Raw genomic sequence first — 22,315 nt, forward strand, 5'->3', positions numbered from 1 at the left:
CATTACAATTTACAATGGACTACGCTTAGCCAACAGACTAAATTCCACCACTCATGGACCACACCCACCACATCCCTCCTCACATGCTTTCACTCTGCTAGAAAAGTGCTGCGTTAGGACCAAACCATTACATGTAAATAGAGGGGGGTGTACAGAGGCTTTGGATAATTAACTTTTGGAAGAAAATAAGTTAAATGAATCGTAAGTTTAGTGAGTAGCCTACTACGCAATATAACGTTATATTAATGTTAATTATTTATGAAACGGTACTTACATTTTTTTTCTTAATGTTCTAAACATTTTGGGGCCCCCTGCTGGTCATGGGCCCTTAGAATCGTCCTAACCTTTCAGCCCCTTACGGCGCCCCTGGGTACACACAGTATCACACATACAGACACTCAAGTCACACAGAAAGCAGATAGTGAGCACACTGCAGCCAGAGTGGCTGAGTCTGTTCTAGAGAATGTGGTAATTGATGAGGATTTGCTAAGGTTACCTGTTAAAAGGAAAAACGAATAAGTGAGCAAAGGAAGTGTGGCTCAAAAGGGGAAGGTGTCAAAGAAGGAGTCTACCGTTTATCTAAGAGTGAGTACAATTCTCTTCAGCAGTGGTGGGATGTAGGTAAAGTGAAGATCAAGCAGCTTTGCCTACAGTACACTTTCAATGTCACAAAGGACATGGCTAGATCTCTGAGAGCTCTGGAGAGAGAAGTGGTGGAGCTGCAGGGATTGGCAGACTCCACAGGAGAGCGAGAACATGTTGAAGTTTTCAAAAGTAAAAACTCAGCTCTGTCTGACCTGCTGGGGTTTTCTGCTCAGGGTGCTCTGGTCAGATCCCGGTTTCAGAACATTGTGAAAATGGATGCTCCCTCTAACCTTTTCTTTGGTCTAGAGCAGGGGTCACCAACCTTTTTGTCACCGAGGGCTACTTCAAGGGTACTGAGTAATACGAAGGGCTACTTGTTTGATACAAACTTCCTGAATAACATAATTGCACGGTTCACCTTTAATGATAATATTATTATTAATAATAATCAGAATACATATTAATTTACTGTATGTGAAGGACTGTCTGATCACATGTTAATGATTCCTCACAATAATTATTAACAATGATTTACCATTGCTATAGCAACCCCATTGTTTTGTTATGAAAATGTATCTATATTTATACACATTCTCGCGAGATCTATCAGGGGTCGTTGTAATGCTGCGCGTTCACACCGGACGCGACTTCGCTCTAATCGCTCGAGTTTCACCGCTGCTGCCAACTGTGTTTACTCGCATCATTCAAACAAGACGCGCTTGCTCGGGAGCTACAACTACAACAAAATGAACATATTTTACCGTGATTAAATTGTAATACACGTTTCTAAATGATGCCGAAGTAACAACATACTGATACCGCTTAGTAAAAACCATGAATTAATGCTTGACAAGTCTGCAGACCAGACGGCAGGCGAAAAACCTTTTAAAATGCTTGTTTTCTGAATGGAGATTGGGTCGACCAGGCTAAGCTAACGTTGTATATGCTCATTCCACACTCATAACAACGGCGTACAGACATAAATAAACCAGCGACTGTATTCACCATGACACAGACAGTCTGTGGTTTGTAACTTTTGTCCAGTTTCTGAAAAGATATGAGGAGCTGTGATCTCTGTTTGCTAACTGCTAACAGCTGATGTTTTCTGGTTGAACGTCAGTGGCAGGCTGAGATCCTCACCACTGGTGTGTGTGTGTGTTGTGTGTGTGTGTGTGTGTGTGTGTGTGTGTGTGTGTGTGTGTGTGTGTGTGTGTGTGTGTGTGTGTGTGTGTGTGTGTGTGTGTGTGTGTGTGTGTGTGTGTGTGTGTGTGTGTGTGTGTGTGTGTGTGTGTGTGTGTGTGTGTGTGTGTGTGTGTGTGTGTGTGTGTGTGTGTGTGTGTGTGTGTGTGTGGTGAGGTGATGAGGCCCATGATCGTAGCTGCTCATGCTAGCTTGTCTCAGCTAAAGGTGGAACGGAGATTTGGTGCGTGGAGTTCAACTCTGAACCTATCTGGGGTCAGAGTTCAATTTCACGCACCAAATCTCCATTTCACTTACATATGTACATACAAAATGTGTGCTCTTAAAATGTTATATTCAATATTGTCATTTTAAAAATAAAAATGTATTCAATAATGTTTTTAGACGGAGCTCCATGGTGACTTGTGCTATTTTTAGAACATGCACGCGGGCGACCAATTTCCCCCCTGCGGGCGACTTAGTGCCCGCGGGCACCGCGTTGGCTACCCCTGGTCTAGAGCGTAAGAATGGTCAGAGGAGGCTGATGCACTCCCTGCGATCCAATGCTGGGAAGCTGCTTCAGGAGTCCGCCGACATTCGTCAGTGTGCTGTGGAGTTCTACAAAGAGCTCTACAAAACAGAGTTCCAGGCCGAGCCAGAGGTGGCGCAGTCGTTCTATGAGGGCCTTCCTAACGTTCCTGAGGAGGACCATGCTGAGCTGGAGGCGGAGGTCTCTGCCCAGGAGCTGCAGGAGGCCCTGCAGAGCATGCAGAGTGGGAAGGCTCCTGGCATAGAGGGCCTGCCTGCAGACTTATAAGGCTCTCTGGCCGGTTATAGGTGACGACCTGCTGAGTGTGCTCAGAGACAGTCTAAGTAACGGGAGGTTGCCTCTGAGTTGCAGGAGAGCTGTGCTCACTCTCCTCCCTAAGAAAGGAGACCTGCAGAAGATTAAGAACTGGCGTCCTGTGTCTCTACTCTGTACCGACTACAAGCTGCTTTCCAAAGTGTTAGCGACGAGGCTGAGAAAAGTGATGGAGCATGTCATTCACGTAGACCAGACATACTGTCTACCCAGCAGGTTGATAACTGACAACGTGACTCAAATTCGAGATGTTTTGGACCTCTCCGGTTCATTGGGCTGTGATCTTGGTCTGATTTCTCTAGACCAGGAAAAGGCTTTTGACCGAGTTGAACACCAGTACTTGTGGCAGACGCTGGAAGCTTTTGGGTTCAGCTCTGGTCTCATAGCCAAGATCCAGGTCTTGTACAGGGACATTGAGAGTGTATTGAAGATAAACGGTAGTTTGTGTGCTCCTTTTGAAGCTCAGAGAGGAGTCCGACAGGGGTGCTCTTTGTCCAGGATGCTCTACTCCCTGGCCATAGAGCCCTTTTTACACCGGTTAAGGTCAAAGTTACAGGGTTTCTCTTTTCCTGGCTGTAGTGATGTTTTAAATTGTCTGCGTATGCGGATGACATAATGTTCTTTGTTAAAAAACAAGATGACATCAATGTTTTAACTGAAACTGTGAGCAATTTTTGCAAAATCTCATCTGCTCGAGTCAACTGGGGGAAAAGTGAGGCCTTAGCATTAGGAGAGGGCAGTATTGACAGCTTGTTGTTACCTGGGGGCCTTGGTTGGAAAAGGGCAGGGGTAAAGTACCTGGGTATTTATCTTGGTGATGACACGTTTTGTTTGAAAAACTGGGATGGGCTTATAGAGAAAGTGGAAGGCCGGTTAAAGAAGTGGAAGTGGATCCTGCCCAAACTTTCTTTTAAAGGGTGTATCCTTATTTTAAACAACCTTGTTTCCTCCATGCTGGCTCACCGGCTGGCATGCACCGACCCACCCGTAAACCTGCTGTCCAGGGTGCAGGCTCTCATGGTGGACTTCTTCTAGGACCGCATGCACTGGGTCCCTCAGAGCGTCCTGTTCCTGCCAAAGGAGGAGGGGGGACATGGCCTGGTTCACCTAGCAAGCAGAGGGGCTGCTTTCAGGCTCCGGTTCGTCCAGAGGTTCCTGACTGGACCTGCTGACCTGGTCTGGAGACCCGTAGCTCGGGCCTTATTGGAACGCTGTGGTGGGCTGGGTCTGGCTGAGTCACGGTTCCTAATGGACCTAAAAGGATTACGCCTGAACAATCTCTCGGGTTTCTATGGAGGTCTCTTCAAGGTGTGGGGACTACTCAAAAAAGAGAGACCAGAGTGCTGTGGCTCACTGTTCTGGCTCCTCAGAGAGCCGGTGGTCCGTGGATCTCGGTTTGTGTGTGGAGTAGGGCCTTCTCTACAACAGAGACTCTGTGAGGAGAGGATCCTCACGCTGGGCCAGGTGGTGGAGGTGTGTGGCCTCCGTCTGGACAACGCTGCAGGCCTGGCCTCACGTCTGAGCCTCAGGTCAGTCCGGGTGGTCAGCCTCCTGCTGCAGAGCTGGAAACAGCAGCTCAGCCAATCAGAGCTGGCGCTGATCGCTGCTCACTGTAACGGACTGAAGTCTCCAGATGACAATGACCCTTTTCCAGAGATGCAATGTTTTCCTGACCTCAGTTGTGAGGGTTTTTTGTTAAAGTTGGACAATGTTACTGATTTTAAGTTTAGCACCATGTCCAGCAAAACATTTTATTATTTGGTGACAAAGGTGCTGAATCAGAGCAGGCTCCAGGAGCGAGTGGACACCCGGTGGAGAGCCCATCTGGGCCTGACTGAGGCTCAGAGGCCTGAGTGGAGAGCGCTCTACAAGCCTCCGCTGACTAAGAGGGGTGGGGACCTTCAGCGGAGGATTCTCCACGCTGCGGTAGCTGTAAATGCGTTTGTTTCAGTTATCAACCCTACAGTGTCTACAGAGGGAAACCATTTTATTTATTTTTTTATGGAATGTGGTCGACTCCTTTGTCTTTTTCAGTTACTCACTCAGATGTTGATTTTGTTTAAGGTGGTTTTTTCTAAGACAATGTTCAATTTGTAATGGATGTAAAATAAAGAAGACATTAGCATTTAAATTGGCTCCCTATAAGACTTGCTTTCTCTATGAAATTATGTCTGGTTCTGAGTAGTGTTCTCCCTTTCACAATAAAAAGCCCAAAAACAATACTTTCTGAATCACTGCAGGAAGTAATGTGCTAAAATGCAAATACAAATAGCTTACAGTAGCTCCCAATTAGTTGAACAATTGGAAAACCACAAGGACTATGGAAACACCTACTGGCAAAGGATTGTGGATGCAAATTATGCAAAGAGGAAGAAAAAACATTCTATCTAAAGCTATATAACACAATCTGCATATTGAAAGTATGAGTACAACAAAAACAGTATGCATGTTGATGCAAACGACGATGTTCAGTAAACGATCAATCAAAATCGAAGGATCCAATGTATTTTTAAATGGAGCAGAAATAGAACTAGTCTCCCAGTGCAAGTATCTTGAACAGAGAGTGTCATATTGGACTCGCACTTGACTTTTTAAGAAATATATCCAGAAAGTATCCAATACCATTAAATTCAACTTGCAACATTTTAAACAAATTAGACCTTTTTCTTAACTGTCAATGCTGCAAAGCCATACCTCCACTGTATGATTCTATCCCACATTGAATACTGTTTTACAAACTGGTCGTTTGCTTGTGCCACACACATGAAACCCATAGAAAAGCTGTTTGAGAGAGCTATCCAGGTGTTTGACAGAAAGCTACAGTCATACCACCACTGTACCATCCTTGAAAATCACAATTTCTTGAGTTTTTGACAATTTTAAGTCTTTTAAAAGTATGTGTTTTTAAAAAGATTATATTTACATGGGCTGGCCCCCCTCCCCTTGGGGGAATTCATCCACAAAAAACACACTGGACGCAGCACTAGGTCAGAAACCAGAGGAGACTGTGAAGTCCACCACAGACGGACCACCTTTGGACAAAATGTCCTCTCCATTAAAGGCAGCTCATTGTGGAATAGCCCCCCAACTGAGATACGGGATTGTCCCACTCTCAATAGTTTTAAAGGTCAACTTAAAGAATGGTTGAGCAACAAACAGACGTGTAATCACCGCTAAATAAATGCACTTTAACACAGGGGTATCTCCTCTTGCACTTTTATGTAGCGCTTTTTATCTTATCTTGCACTTTATATATCATAGCTGCTACATTGTATAAATTAAATTGCTGTATATATAAATGTCATGTTCTTATATGCTGTATGTGACGGGACTACAGATGGAAATTAGCTCAAAGCTAAAATCCGGCTCATTTACACTTGTAAGCATTATTTTTGTTTTAAAGTGTTCATCAATGTGCACTACGGTGGCCCTGAAGAAAATTAAACATTAAAATATGTTATCGATGTCCCCATTCCCAGTTTGTTTTGGGAATAATTGCGATGTTTACTATGTTTTGGTAGCTCTTAACAAAACAGAATTTTTGTAAAAGACTGCGACTCTAAAAGGCAAGTTTGTGATTTTAACACTGTTTCGATTAAACAATGCAGTCTTGATAACTTGACCTGACTAACATTCCTTTTCTAAATATATGTTTTTAGATGCTTTACTTTGATTTCTTTCATGTTATATTAACACAACATTACTTTTTTCATATTTTTCAACATACTGTGATATTCTGTTTTTGTCTTTCTCTCCTTTTTCCATTATATTTTTGAAAAACTACATAGTGGTTTTTAGCAAAATACAACATGCAATTAATACATTATTCAATATTACGACTTTTTGCGATATTTTCAACACAATATACTTGTACCTTTTTTTGTGGTTGTAGGGCTTCAAGATATTTTGCATGTTATGCATAAACACGGTGTCATCTTTTCCTTGAAACTGACGTGCTGTCCGTTTTACAAAACAAGTTATTTTTCTGCTTCTTCATCCTCTGAATTTTCCTCCCCCGTCCCTCTTCCTTCAGCCAGCACAACAAGAATCAAGGTGGATCTGTGAAATGAAACACCTCTTCCCAAAGCGTGACTTCCCTATTGAGAGCATGCGTCTATTGCAGTACGGTCTAAACCAATTGGCCAGATATACTAACATGCAGAACGTACGGTATGTTTGAAGACTAACCATTTATCCAGTTCAAGCTGTCTTTAAGATGTGACATTGCACTCTGACTATTTCCCGTAAAATGGTGACAAACTATTACTTATTCTTAAATTTGACCTCTTGCTGCTTGGTTGAAAATGATAAATGAAAAATAACTTTAAAAAAAAAAGACTCAAACAGTGAGGGACATTATACTGGTGAAAAAACACTAAATTCTACAGATGACTCCCCCCATTCAACGCAATAAGTCCCTCCCACCACTCAGCAAAGCATCTAAAACTAAGGACCCCCACTAAGATGACAGTTTGAAAACTAGCCATGGATCTGAGAAAAACCAAGTCTGATGTAGCCTACCCTTATTATCACCAGGATAACGGATATGGGCTTAATGAATGGATGTTACAAAGTAGGGGAGAGGATGTTCCGAAAGAAGAGCTCTCCTCTATATCATATCCATGTAAGGTCTTTAGGACAAAAGAGGACTATGATAACATGACATATGAAGAATATCTTTCTTTAAAAGATGGTATTATAGATAACCTCTATAGAAACAATATATCTCATACCACTCGCCAAGATCGCAAACGACATTTAGCACATAAGAAAAGCAAAAGTAAAGAAAACCGAAGAAAATGAAAAAGCAAAATGAAAAGGAGAAGAAAAATGAAAAGTAAACGCAGAATGCGAATGAAAAGAAAAAGGAACCACAGGACGGAAAACGAAAAAGACAAAAAGAAAGAAGGTGAAAAGAAAAAGGAACAAAGTGAAGAAATGTCAACTAACTATAGAGGATGGTGTTGTAGACCCATTACCGAATCATAATAATCTTATAGATCAGCTACCACTAACCGACTGTTGCGAATGTGTTGAACAAATACCAAAAGCAATGGCAGAGCTTTGCTTCAATATAATGAGAGAAAAAGCACGATACTACGGAATTGCCCAAATTGGAGACAGTGCCAGAGCATGTATTAAAAGACTGTTGGAGAATCTCTATTCTAGTGTCGGTTGCCATTACATCGAAGGATATGCCAAAACGTGTGACGACATAGACAAAGCTTTTGAAGACAATTATATGGTACCTGTCCTTACAGCTAAACAAATCCTATGCCAGGTATTCAACAGACCACAAGAAACACAAGAAGCCCCAGCAAGGATTACATTCAGAGCTAATAATGGTGAAACCGAAGAACAAGCAAAGCAGATTATAATCGTTGCGGGTGAAAGGATAGAGAATGTGCAAGTGATGTTAATGCATTTATCTGATATAAAAAATGCATTTGTTTACTTCCAAGAGACCCCTAAACATCTACTTGGGCAATGTGAATTGAACGATAAACCGATCACTGTAAATGAAAGGCGGAGAGAAGCAGCAGTGCAAATCGTTAAGTCTATTACCTTGTATGCACTACGACATTAACTTGGTAAAATGTAATATGTTTTTCTGAAAATGGGGTGAATGTTGTGTTTTCAATTAAACAACCAAAACAAATGAAAATGTGTTGTATTTTTGCTTTCATGTATAGTAATAGTATTGTGAACGAAACATTTAAAGTCGTTCTGGAATCTTCATTTTCCGAAACATTCTGTAACATTACCGAATAAATGAAACAAACACCAAAAGTGTATCATGTGCTCTCATTGTATGCTCTGTTTGTAGATTTAATGCATCTTGGTGACAAAAACAGCATACACATGAATATTTTTGACTGAAGTGAAAAAAAGTCCATCATGATATTTCCAGTAATCTGGGTAATTCTAAGCTGGAGACGGTCCTGGGGATGTTACAAAAAGTATAACTATTGAATTTGTGTGTGAAAAAATAAAAATGTAAATAGGAAATAAAAAAGAAAAGTTTTTACAGTTTAAAAACTGTTGTCTTCATTATAGCAAGGGGAGCGTGTCTGATACATGTGTATTACAGTCCTTCACATGCACTGTTGTCTTCATTATAACAATGGGAGGGTAACAGGGAAGATGTATGATACAAGTGTATTGAAACGTGCGTATTATACCCCCACAGAAACACAGAAAAACAAAAACACAGAAAAAACACTGAAACAACACAGAAACACTGAAAAACACAGAAACACTGAAACACCGAGACACAGAACCACAGAGACACAGAAACACAAAAACACAGAAAAACACTGGAACACTGAAACAACACATAAACACTGAAAAACACAGAAACACAGAAAACACTGAAACACAGAAACAGAAAAACAGAAAAACACTGAAAAACCGACACACAGAAACACCGAAAACACTGAAAACACTGAAAACACAAAAAACAGGCTTGTGAGCTAGTATGGTTTTTGAATAAACACATCAGTATTTTAAAAAGTCGATGGGAGGCTGATACTATTTGACTTTTTAAAATACAGAATCAAATTTGTGTTTCTGTGATTCTGTGTTTCGGTGTGTCGGTGTTTCAGTGTCGGTGTTTCAGTGTTTTTGTGTTTTTGTGTTTCTGTGTTTTTGTGTTTCTGTGTTTCTGTGTCTCTGTGGTTCTGTGTCTCGGTTTTCAGTGTTTCTGTGTTTTTCAGTGTTTCTGTGTTGTTTCAGTGTTTCAGTGTTTTTTTTGTGTTTCCGTGTTTCTGTGTTTCTGTGTTTCTGTGGGGGTATAATACGCACGTTTCAATACACTTGTGAGAAATTGTGATTTTCAAGGATGGTACAGTGGTGGTATGACTGTGGCTTTCTGTCAAACACCTGGATAGCTCTCTCGAACAGCTGTTCTATGGGTTTCATGTGTGTGGCACAAGCAAACGACCAGTTTGTAAACATGTATTCAATGTGGGATAGAATCATACAGTGGAGGTATGGCTTTGCAGCATTGACAGTTAAGAAAAATGTTTAATTTGTTTAAAATGTTGTAAGTTGAATTTAATTGTATTGGATACTTTCTGGATATATTTCTTAAAAAGTCAAGTGTGAGTCCAATATGACACTCCCTGTTCAAGATACTTGAACTGGGAGACTAGTTCTATTTCTGCTCCATTTAAAAATACATTGGATCCTTCGATTTCGATTGATCGTTTACTGAACATCGTCGTTTGCATCAACATGCATAATGTTTTTGTTGTACTCATACTTTCAATATGCAGATTGTGTTATTTAGCTTTAGATAGAATGTTTTTTCTTCCTCTTTGCATAATTTGCATCCACAATCCTTTGCCAGTATGTGTTTTCATAGTCCTTGTGGTTTTCCAATTGTTCAACTAATTGGGAGCTACTGTAAGCTATTTGTATTTGCATTTTAGCACATTACTTCCTGCAGTGATTCAGAAAGTATTGTGTTTGGGCTTTTTATTGTGAAAGGGAGAACACTACTCAGAGCCAGACATAATTTCATAGAGAAAGCAAGTCTTATAGGGAGCCAATTTAAATGCTAATGTCTTCTTTATTTTACATCCATTACAAATTGAATATTGTCTTAGAAAAAACCACATTAAACAAAATCAACATCTGAGTGACTAACTGAAAAAGACAAAGGAGTCGACCACATTCCGTAAAACAATGAAAAATGGTTTCCCTACACAGAAAGGACAGGCGTCAGACACTGTAGGGTTGATAACTGAAACAAACGCATGTACAGCTACTGCAGCGTGGGGAATCCTCCGCTGGAGGTCCCCACCCCTCTTAGTCAGCGGAGGCTTGTAGAGCGCTCTCCACTCAGGCCTCTGAGCCTCAGTCAGGCCCAGATGGGCTCTCCACCGGGTGTCCACTCGCTCCTGGAGCCTGCTCTGATTCAGCACCTTTGTCACCAAATAATAAAATGTTTTGTTGGACATGGTGCTAAACTTAAAATCAGTAACATTGTCCAACTTTAACAAAAAACCCTCACAACTGAGGTCAGGAAAACATTGCATCTCTGGAAAAGGGTCATTGTCATTTGGAGACTTCAGTCCGTTACAGTGAGCAACGATTTTTCCAATTGTTCAACTAATTGGGAGCTACAGTAAGCTATTTGCATTTTAGCACATTACTTCCTGCAGTGATTCAGAAAGTATTGTGTTTGGGCTTTTTATTGTGAAAGGGAGAACACTACTCAGAGCCAGACATCATTTCATAGAGAAAGCAAGTCTTATAGGGAGCCAATTTAAATGCTAATGTCTTCTTTATTTTACATCCATTACAAATTTGTGCATTCAACTACTTCATTATGATAAGTTGTCTACAGCCACTTTAAATGCGATCAAATGTATATTTCTAAGTGCTTACAACTTAAAAAATCTTTACGTACAAATGACTGTATATTGAATATATTTCTGTACCCAGTGTTGAACAGGACCCAAACCTTTGAGAGATGAAAAAGGACAAATCTGCTTTAATCAACTGCCAAGTAGTCAAGTCTGCATTTGTGTCTGTTCATTTGTAAAACGTGGAATTCGGTTTCTTTTTAATGGCCTAGGCGGATTTTGGCTTTTTTCTCTTGCCGAGATACTTTTAGACACACTTTGAGGTATGCAAAACCTTAAAACTAGAACACTGATGGCTGGCTTACGCTGCAAACTTCATCACCTTTTAACAAGAGAGTAAGTATATAAAACGTTATTTTGTATATTTTACACATCATCAGAAACAGAGAGAGATGGCATGAAGGGGGGAGACAGTCTCCCCCACCTTTACAGACACGGTGTTTTAGAGAGAACCCCTCCCCCCTCTGTCTAGTGATAAGATGGCAGGAAGGGGGGAGGAGGGGGCAGGGCCAGGCTCACACACACACACACACACACACACACACACACACACACACACACACACACACACACACACACACACACCGAAGGGCCTGACAGCCATAGGAAGAGGTAAGGGTGACAGTAAGGGAGTGTGTGCAGACTAACTTAATCAACACTTTTGACTAGGAAGGCAAAAGGTGCTTTCTTTGTTCTGATCAGCCCCAATCTGCATACTCTGTCTGAATACATTGAGAGTTACTTTTGACTATAACAGTGTTCCACTGGAGTCATAGCTTTCTGAACTTATTTCTTAGCAGCAATTCGGTTTCTTTTTAATGGCCTAGGCGAATTTTGGCTTTTTTTTTCTCTTGCCAAGATACTTTTAGACACACTTTGAGGTATGCAAAGCCTTAAAAACTAGAACACTGATGGCTGGCTTATGCTGCAAACTTCATCGCCTTTTAACAAGAGAGTAAGTATATAAAACGTTATTTTGTATATTTTACACATCATCAGAAACAGAGAGAGATGGTAGGAAGGGGGGAGACAGTCTCCCCCACCTTTACAGACACTGGCCATAGTAAGAGGAAAGTGTGACAGTAAGGGAGTGTGTGCAGACTAACTTAATCAACACTCTTGACTAGGAAGGCAAAAGGTGCTTTCTTTGTTCTGATCAGACCGAATCCGCATACTCTGTCTGAAATACCTGGAGAGTTACTTTTGTTAGAGCTTTCAGAGCTTTCTGAACTTATTTCTTAGCAGCACTGGGCATTTTTGTGTTGTATTGTATACAGTTGAAAGTGCACAGATAAACAGTCAAACATGGGCGGTATATATGTGTCTCCTCATGCTCTCTAATACACACACAGTCACAGGGCCGCTGCTAAGCTTTTGGGGGCCCTAAGCATAAATAGTCAGGGAGGCCCCCCCCCCCCCCGCCAAACACACACAAAATCTACTAAGTTCCCACTCAAACATTCGCCTTTTATTTTAAAATTGACATGAAATATAAACATATAAACAAAATGTCAAATACAAAAATAAGTTACAGCTACAACAGCAGAACCATCAGTATAAATATATTGAATTCAGTTGTAGCAGTCTGGCCTGCACTCCTTGCCTCTTTCCCTTCATATTGGCTCCATTATCGTAGGACTGTCCTCTGCAATCATCGAAGGAAATGCCAAGTTCCCTCAACTTTTCCAGAACAACATTTGACAGATTGAGACCTGTCGTTTCGACCACATTCAAAAACCCAAGGAAGTACTCCTTGATGTCTGGCTTGGGTACCAATTCAACAATGCGGACCACCAGGGACATCTGTTCCTTGTGGCTGATGTCCGGGGTGCAGTCAAGGATGATGGCATAATATTTGACTTCCTGGATTTTTTTCACAATGGTTCGAACTGTTTGGGAGGAGACAATCTCTATTATTTCGTTTTGAGTCTGTTGTCCAAGATAGTGCGTTCTGGAAGCCTCATCTTTAATTTTGGCCACATGTCTTTCTGTAACTGAATCAAATTCAGCCAGCAGCTCCACCTCTTTCAAAAAATTCCCACTGTCTTTTTCATAAAGAGTTTGAGAAGAGCCCCTAAAAGCCAAATTTCTGGTGGCTAGAGACAGAGTTATTGAAAACAGCCGTTTCATGACATCTTGCCATCTTTTCTTCTCTGCCTCCATTAAGGCCAGCTCCTGCTGGTCTATGGCTAAATTCTTCCTCAGACGCATATCCAGTTCCTTCCATTTTAACATGCACTTGGTATGGTCTGGGCTACCTTCATGGCCCCTCAAGCGAATGTTGATGTTAGACCAGTCGCCATAGCCTGTTTGTGTCAGCTTTATGGTTTTTGACCCAAACAGCTTGCATGCAAAACAGAACACAGCATTGGTCTTTGGGGAGTAGACAAGCCAGCTTCTTTTCATTTTTTCTCTATTGGGAAGGGATTTAAATTGGAGGTTTGTGTGAAATGCCCTTCCATCTGGGCCCTTTGGAAAAGAGAAATCTGCTGGAACTTTGAATGGTCCTCTTCTTATTATCTCTACCCTGTCTGTGTCTGAAATATTTTTGGGCCAAAGGGCGGGGTCTGTTGGAGATGCCACATTCATCTCTTCGTCATCTGCTTGAAGATGGGTGATGGGTGTGGATAGAACACCTTCTGAGGTGACAGTTGTGTGTTGTGTACCTGAACTTGTGGATGGTACTGAGCTGGAGCTTTCAGACACGTTGGACAGTTGCTGAAGTTGTTCAGGGTGCTGGGGTTGTTGGCTGCTTGCACTGCTTGTGGATGGTTGCTCATCATCTGAATCTTCCTCCTGGCTACGCGTTGGTCCTTGAACATATTTTAGCATTGACCCTGTGAATATTTTTGAAATACAAAAAAAATGTGATTAGCAAAAGCTAAATAAAAATACCAAAACATTAGGGTTTTCTGATTACAAAAATATCATGTCACACTACTCATATTAGAATAAAAAGTCACTCAAAACATCATCATATGCACCATCTTAAGTCTGCTGTTAATCAGTGAACCACTTCATTATTTCATAGCTATCTAGTAGCCTGTGTATGTAAATTCTCAAATTATGGGCGGGATTCTATTTATAGCCTATCTGTTGAGTTATGCTACGTTGTCGAGATGGGCTACCATAGCACAAATCAATAGCATTTTTTATGAATATGGCACTGTTCTACAAGCTAAAATGCTTCTGCAAGTCACACACTATCAAATGTATGATAGAGGAATGCCAGGTGGTACATGACAGCACTTAAGAACACATATTTGAAAAAGGAGAGGTGAAATAAACAAACATGAATATGTCCGTTTTTTGCAATATATATATATTTAATTATTCTTAGCTTAGCGATTTTGCTTGACAGACTTGGAATATGAACCATTGTGCGTTGAGGTAGCACACTTTTTTTTATTTATTATTTATGATTATATACTCTTACTTGAGTAAAATTGTTAGCTACTCAGCCCACCTCTGAGTATTATATAGGCCTACACATATATGTATATATATATATATATAATACTCAGAGTAGTATTATATATATACACACATACATACATGTATATGTATAGCATGATCGCTAGATTAGGTTGCTGACGTTAGCTAGCAGCAATATCACTGAAAGTCAGGTTAGCAAAACAATTTGACCAAAAACACGAACTTACCAGCAAGGGATGAACGAGCGTCATCTCTCTGTTTTTTTTTCTTTCTCTTCTCAGCGCCAGATTCATATGGCCTTTTACTTGCCATTCTTCTTCTCTTCACTGTTAAAATCCAGCAATTATCAGGTCTAACTTGGAAAACGTCAGACAGGAGGGTGCTCCACCACCTGTGTCCACCACCCGTGATGGCGCTGGCGCATCACACCACAACACATATCTCCGATGAAGACTGTACCATTTCAGGAAGGGGGGGGTGTATAGATAAGGTAACACATCTAATTTGCCCAAATTGAGTAATAAAAGGCACACAATTAAGAAAAAAAACGGTGGGCCTGTTCATAACTAATTTATATAATTTATTTAATGTAATAATATAATAACTATCATGACATTTTTTTAACCTTAATTTTGGGGGCCCCCGCCAGGTACTTGAGGCCCTACGCGCTCTGCGTGCTCTGCGTATGCGGAGCGGCGGGCCTGCACAGTCATCACTCAAACGAGGTGCCTGCCTGCTTTTTCCAGGACTTTTACAGCCTCTGGCCGACTGAAGGTCCCCACACACACACACACACACACACACACACACACACACACACACACACACACACACACACACACACACACCTCCTTGGGAGGACATCAGTGAAGGTCCCCACACCCACACACACACAAACACACACACACACTTGGGGGCGGGCCCATCTGTCACTTTTTATGCATACTAATGTGATTGAAACATTTTTTATTATACACCATAAGGCGCAACAGTGGGGGCTTTTCACACCTGTGAATACACATCACCCCCCTCCTATCGACGGATCTCACACCTACTTGGGATATCACACCTACTTGAGATCTCACACCTCGATCAAAGGGGAGGCGGGACTTAGCTCATTTGCATAATGGGGGAGGTGTGACCTGTCACTTTTTATGCATACTAATGTAATGGAAGCGGGATGAATATAACTACTGGGGTGCCCAGGGGAGTTCCAGACGAGTTTAAAGCTAGAAACCAGGGGCCGTGTTCACAAAGGATCTCAGGGCTAAAAGTAGCTCCTAACTGGCGAATTTAGGAGAAACTCCTAAACATAATGGGCGTGTCAGTCTTAAATTTAGGACTCCTAATTGTATTCACTAAGAGCAATTCACAAAGTATTTTAGGCCTAAAAGTAGCACCTAAGTTTAGGAGAGCTTAAAAGTCCTCGAGAGGACTCCTAACTCAGTAAGACCTATTCACAAAGAATCTGAAAATGGCTGCGAGACGAAATGTTTTGGAGACAATGGAAGACTGTGAATTGATCAAGAGATATAGGCTAAATCGTGAGGGTATCAAACTTGTTGTGGAATTAGTGCGGGATGCAATAACATCCCCGACTAACAGGAATAACCCGATTAGTCCGGAAATAAAATGTTTGGCAACACTACGATATTTAGCAACAGGGAAAATGCAACTTTGCAATGCCGACGATTTAGGAATATCGCAACCATCAGTCAGCCGTGCCATAAACCAAACCATCAACGCGCTCTCGAGACCACATAACATCCAACAGTTTATCCGGTTTCCTTTGGACAATCAACAACTTCACAGGATCAAAGCCAACTTCATGGCAATTGCAGGTATGCCCGGTGCGGTCGGTGCTATTGACGGGACGCACATAAAAATAATTGAACCATCAGAAGATGAGGACGTGTTCGTCAATAGAAAGAAAGTACATTCCATCAACACGCAGATTGTTTTCATTCATCATGATAGGGGGACTTAAACGGCGGTATGGGCTGTTATTGAAAGCATTTAAGTGCTGGAAATATGCTCATTGGATAATAGTTTGCAGGGTGCTTTTAATTGCCTCCTTGATTTAATGCAATTTACGTATTTTTATTGTTTGCTCTCTCTCTTTAACGTGCATATACAACGTCATTATCGTGGTCTGCACAAATTTGTCATCATGCGTGTATTCTGCTAACTGCACTGTCCAAAACTATTTTATAGGAATACATTTCTAGCCTAGGCTATTTCCTTGTTTTTCGGTGATTTAGTGGGCTTGTTTGTGGGATGTTGCGGATGAGTTTCAGCGAGACCGCCTGCTCTGAACAACCAATCACCGTACTGACCGCTTCTAAACTCATGCACGAGAATTGACGTAATCCATAGCAACGGCGCGTCACTCTTAGTTCACTCTTAGTGATTTATCCTTAGTATGAGTAGGTCTCAGCGGCTTTGTGAATAACTTTTAAGAAAAAACTCCTACGTAAAATGTTTTAGCGCGAGTTAGGAGCACTCCTAGCGGTAAGATAAAATGCTTTGTGAATACGGCCCCAGATCTTTGTAGGGTTGGAATCCATTTTCCTTTGGCCCACTGTAAATAAGAATGCCGACTGGCTTAACTATATCTACTACAATCAGCAGAGGTTTATAAACCACTCCATAGACGCGATTAGGGGACTACATGAACAACTGGACAAGACCAGCCAGATGTCTTTGCAGAACAGAATGGTCCTAGATATGTTGCTGGCAGAAAAAGGGGGTGTATGCAAAATGTTTGGAACATTATGTTGTACTTTCATCCCAAACAATATATCATGGAGTTAGCAGACAACAGTGGGATAGGGGAAAAAACCCTCAGGGATTTCTTTGATGGTTGGCTTGGGAAGTACAAGGATTTCTTACTGAGTGGACTGATGTCTGTCTCAGCTGTGATTGTGATATTATTATGATTATTATTATGAGTTTGTTTCAATGATGTTAAATGATATGGATGTTCAGAGATGAGATTGTTCAATGAATGTCCAGCTGATGTGATATTTTAAATGATGAAATCATGTGGAAAGTGAACCAGCTACAATGCTAAAATGGAGTGAATCCATTTAAATTTACTTTACACTATTCTAATATAGTAAATCTTGTGTTTTTTATTACTTTATAATATTCTAATATAGTACATTTCGTGTTGCCGAAAGCGCCTATTGTTTTAAATAATGGTCGGAATGTGAGCCTTCTGAATTACCGTGGGACAGCAGAGAACTCTAAATCAATCAATACACATCTCATCTTAATAATATCTTCATATTAATAATAATAATAATAGTAAATCATACAGTATGTGTCCGAAAGGGAGCAGGAGGAAGCAAACACCAACAACAATATCAAAAAATATATACTGCATATTAAAGCAAACTATTGTAAAGGTAAAAGTATGAGCATAACAAATAAAGAAGTGTAAACATTTACATTATTATTATGATTATTTAATATATAAAGACTATATATTATTGAATTACAAGATTAGATATACTTTATTTGATCTAAAATATTGATGTTTTTTCGTTATACTGTAGTAGCCTGTGAAAACCATAACACATATGTGTTCAAATGCTCTTCAAAACACAACTGAAGTACTGAAAGTCCATGAAACTTTTCTTTCTGTATTTGTGAATGAAGCGCCATCTCATGGTTAAATACTGAAATTGAAAATCTGGCAACGCGCTCTTAGAAAATAGTGGGAGGGCTTAACATTCTAAGCCACTGGGATCCATTGGGTCTTTGGCAGGAATCTGTTGGCTGGAGTCCTTTCTAGAGTGCTACATCTGTATTGGGCCCTGGACACACAGAAATTATCCAAAACATCTCTTTTGGGGACCCGGCAATCCCCCACACTACCCTAGGGGCGATGTTATACACAGATTGAGTGGGGGGGTGGAGTGGTGAGCACACACACACACACACACACGGATAATCTGAAAAAAGTCACTTTTAGGGACAGTTGATATTTTAAGGCCAAAATACATTTTGGAGCATTTTGAATACATTCACAATTAAATCTAATTGGGGACGGTGGTTTTGGTCCCCAAAGGGAAAGGCGTTCCCAAATGACTGGTGTGTGAGCTGATGAAAGTCCCCAATTTGAGCATAAGTAAACCCACACACACACAGTTTTTTTCCCATAGTTTTGCTGATATAATTGTGTTGCTGTTGTGTTACATTTTCAATTTAAAACAAAAACAAATACATGCGAGCTGGATGAATTATTCATTTACCATCTGTGTGTGTGTGTGTTAATCTCTTCAGCTTTGCTGCTGATTTCCTTCGTCAAGCGTGAGAGAGTAATTAATCAGATCTGAAATGAGATTCTAGAATTAAAACCATTGTGTGTGTGTGTGTGTGTGTGTGTGTGTGTGTGTGTGTGTGTGTGTGTGTGTGTGTGTGTGTGTGTGTGTGTGTGTGTGTGTGTGTGTGTGTGTGTGTGTGTGTGTGTGTGTGTGTGTGTGTGTGTGTGTGTGTGTGTGTGTGGGTTTACTTATGCTCAAATTGGGGACTTTCATCAGCTCACACACCAGTCATTTGGGGACGCCTTTCCCTTTGGGGACCAAAACCACCGTCCCCAATTAGATTTCATTGTGAATGTATTCAAAATACTCCAAAGTGAATCTTGGCCTTAAAATATCAACTGTCCTAAAAGTGACTTTTTTCAGATTCTGTGTGTGTGTGTGCTCACCACTCCACCCCCCCCCCCCCCCCCCCCACTCAATCTGTGTATAACTCTACATCACCCCTAGTGGTAGTGTGGGGGATTGCGGGGTCCCCTAAAGTGATCTTTTTCATATTTTCTGTGTGTCCAGCGCCCTATAGATAGCCCACATTAAGCCTGATAATAAAGCCATAATGATGGCTGCTAATGTAGCTTGCACTACAGCGTGCTTAAATAATAAATGCACTGGTGATGTGGTTTGACCAATACAGGCTTGTATAGGGAGAGTGGGGTAATTTGTGCCAAGGGGCAAGTAGTGCCACCCCTGTTATCTAGAAAACCATAGAAGAAGTTGGTCATGTGACCACATATTTTTGAAGAGGCATCCATTTCAATCATCCTGCAAAGAAGAGAGACACATGGCTTGAGAGGTAAGCACATTTAAGTTCAAAAAACATTTTTTTGCCCTCCAAAGTAAAATTTCTATGATCAAGGTTTTTTGATTGCTGTGCTTGAACAATTTAGAGAACTTTGAAAACAGTTCACACATGTTTTAGTGCTTTAGTAAGCCACACCATGAGTCTATACAGTTAGCATGATGCTAGCTCAAAGCAGCTGGGGGATGCATTTTTTTCAAAATGGTGGGCTTGGGGTGATTTGTGCCAAAGGGCCTGGGTTAAGTTGTGCCAGTGGCACAACTTACCCAAACTTATGATTATTTACTATATATTACTTTATTGTATTTTATTGTTATTGTACATTGTATTCTTACATTTGATCACTAAAACTATGTGACATTCTTAATTTTAGACCAAAATCCATCATGCCACGCAAATACAAAAGGAAGACAGACAGGTTTTCAACTCCTCTTGAGGAGTTGGAAAGAGCAGTGAAAGAGGTGCAACAGGGGAAGACCATACGTCTTCTTCCCTTGCCAAAAGCCACATAAAGAAAAAAAAAATTGTAAGAAAGAAAGTGAAAACAAGAATCATGACTGACACACCTGAGAAGATGGAGTTGGAGAAGGCTCACAAAGAAAAAGAAGATAAAAAGGCTGAACAGGAAAAGAAAAAGAATGAAAGAGAGAAGAAAAGGGCTCTGAAAGCTGCAAACCAAAACCAAGAAAAAAACAGCTGTGTACAGTAGCTCAGAAGAAAGCTCCACCACCAATGATGAGGCAGAAGATGGCCTGGAGAAGACACACAGCAGATAAAAGGAATGGGCTGAAAAGAAGAAAAGGAGTGGAAATAAGAAGGGGGCTCTGAAAGGGTCAAAACCAACCAAGTCCGAAAAGAAAGTGCTCTCCAGTAGCTCAGAAGAGAGTGACTTTCCGATTCCACTTAGCGATGCCACTCATTATGAGAGTTCAGATGTCCAGTGATGATGATGATGATGGTGACAAGGATATGTCTGATGGTGACTTTGTCATTGTGAAGTTTGCAGGTAAAAAATCCAAATCCTATAACTATGTTGGATTGGTGGAGAATGTTGAAGGTTACGAGATCAGTGCAAAGCTTCTGAAGCAAAGTTGTAAGAGGTCTGTTGATGGAAACCCCATCTTCACATTTAGAGAGAATGATGAAGGAGTCATCCCTAGAGGTGATGTGCTCAAGAAACTACCCACACCACAAAAACTTGGTGGTACAGCCAGAAGGGAGTATAAGTCCACATTCCCCCGCAGCATTGACAAGTGGGATGTTCAGTAGTAGGCCGAATCTGTGAAGAGATTCAGATGCAGATGATTTGCAGATGATTAGGTGCTCATTTTGGAATTTTAATTTTGTTCTGAGTATGTGTTCATGTGGCGCTAGGCCTTGTTTAAGCAAATTGGCCACACCACAAAACTTGGTGGTACAGCCAGAAGGGAACAGAAGTTCATATTTCCCTGCAGCATTGGACAAGTAGGATGTTAGGTGTTCATAGGCCTTGTTATAGAAAAGTGGCCTTTGATGTTGTTACAACTTTAAATAAACATTAAATAAATAATTTTGTATTGAATTTGTCTTGCTTTTATATAGCATTATTGTTTGTTAGATTAAAATGATCTGTTTTACTTCAATTATCAATGGCACAATTTACCCCAGTGTATTGTCTCTAATGGCACAACTTACCCCGCACCGGGGTTAAGTTGTGCCACAAAACCACTTTTTTTTCTAAAGCTATATTTCTCAAACAGTTTATTTAAGATCCGAAGTGATTGTTCCCAGGGATGCACAACATCCTAAACTATATGTACATATTTTATTTGGAGGCATTACTGTAATCCCCTTGCTTGGCACTACTTACCCCACTCTCCCTACACTTTAATAATGTTTAGTTTAATTGTTGAGCTGCTTTTAAAACGACTAATTCTTATTTTTTCCACTTAACTCCCTCCTGTGCTAGATAAAGGTGATGTTGGCATCATTAACCAAGTCAATGTACATTAATATGCATTGCAAGCTATTGGTAGCATGTAGCTATCATTATCATGGTCAGCTACTATACATGCAAATCCTACCTTGGGTTGAGATCATGTGACTGTAAAGTACCTCACATTTAAGTGAGGCCTTGTGCACGGAAGCATCTGTATTTGATTTGTTTCTCCATATTTACAGTATTGCAACAGCACTACAGCACCACATTAAACTTCTCTTTTTGTGATCGTGTATTTTGCTCATTCAAGGTTTGCATTCAGGTGAGGTGCAGTTGATCTTTGTATGAAAAACGATTTGGCAAACTATATACCCTTAGGCAGTTACATAATCTGGTGTGTTGGCTATACCCACAGATACTCTCCTTTTAATCAGAAACTAAATTAAATGAAAATATGATAATATGTCTACAAATGTTAATTTAAGGTGAGAGCAGCCAAACACTGAACATTAATATCAGAAGTATTCTAAAAGCAATAGTGCAGAATCTACTATTATGCCAGAAGATCTACTTTGCTTATGAAATTATGGAAAGAAAGCAATGTAAAGCAGACCAAATATCCAATACTTGCCCTTATTTACCTGAGACGGTACTCATATCGGACGGCATGCTCATTGGGCGACGGAAAAAAGGAGGAATAATTTATGGTTTTCACTAACTCCTTTGGTTTCGAGTCGTACCCTTCAATGCAAACGACTGAGCCTCATTGGTAAGACGATTTACTGTGGTGGGGAGTTCCCCCAAATAGTCTGTTATTCAACCCTAAAGGTATTGATG

At 40.7% G+C, this 22,315-nt stretch overlaps 1 protein-coding gene across 1 annotated transcript; it reads right to left on the reverse strand.

Annotated features, from left to right (window-relative positions):
* Nucleotides 1-12,444: 12,444 nt before the first annotated feature.
* On the reverse strand, nucleotides 12,445-14,788 carry LOC307025513 (zinc finger MYM-type protein 1-like). The gene is made up of 2 exons (XM_079660241.1): nucleotides 14,661-14,788; nucleotides 12,445-13,835 (listed from the first exon to the last, which is right to left on the reverse strand). Exons 1-2 carry the CDS (start codon nucleotides 14,743-14,745, stop codon nucleotides 12,550-12,552), a joined length of 1,371 nt encoding a protein of 456 aa, XP_079516367.1. The 5' UTR covers nucleotides 14,746-14,788; the 3' UTR covers nucleotides 12,445-12,549.
* Between the last annotated feature and the right edge of the window lie 7,527 nt (nucleotides 14,789-22,315).

This window comes from Notothenia rossii (assembly GCF_949606895.1).
Source record: "Notothenia rossii genome assembly, chromosome: 11".
NCBI lineage: Eukaryota > Metazoa > Chordata > Actinopteri > Perciformes > Nototheniidae > Notothenia > Notothenia rossii.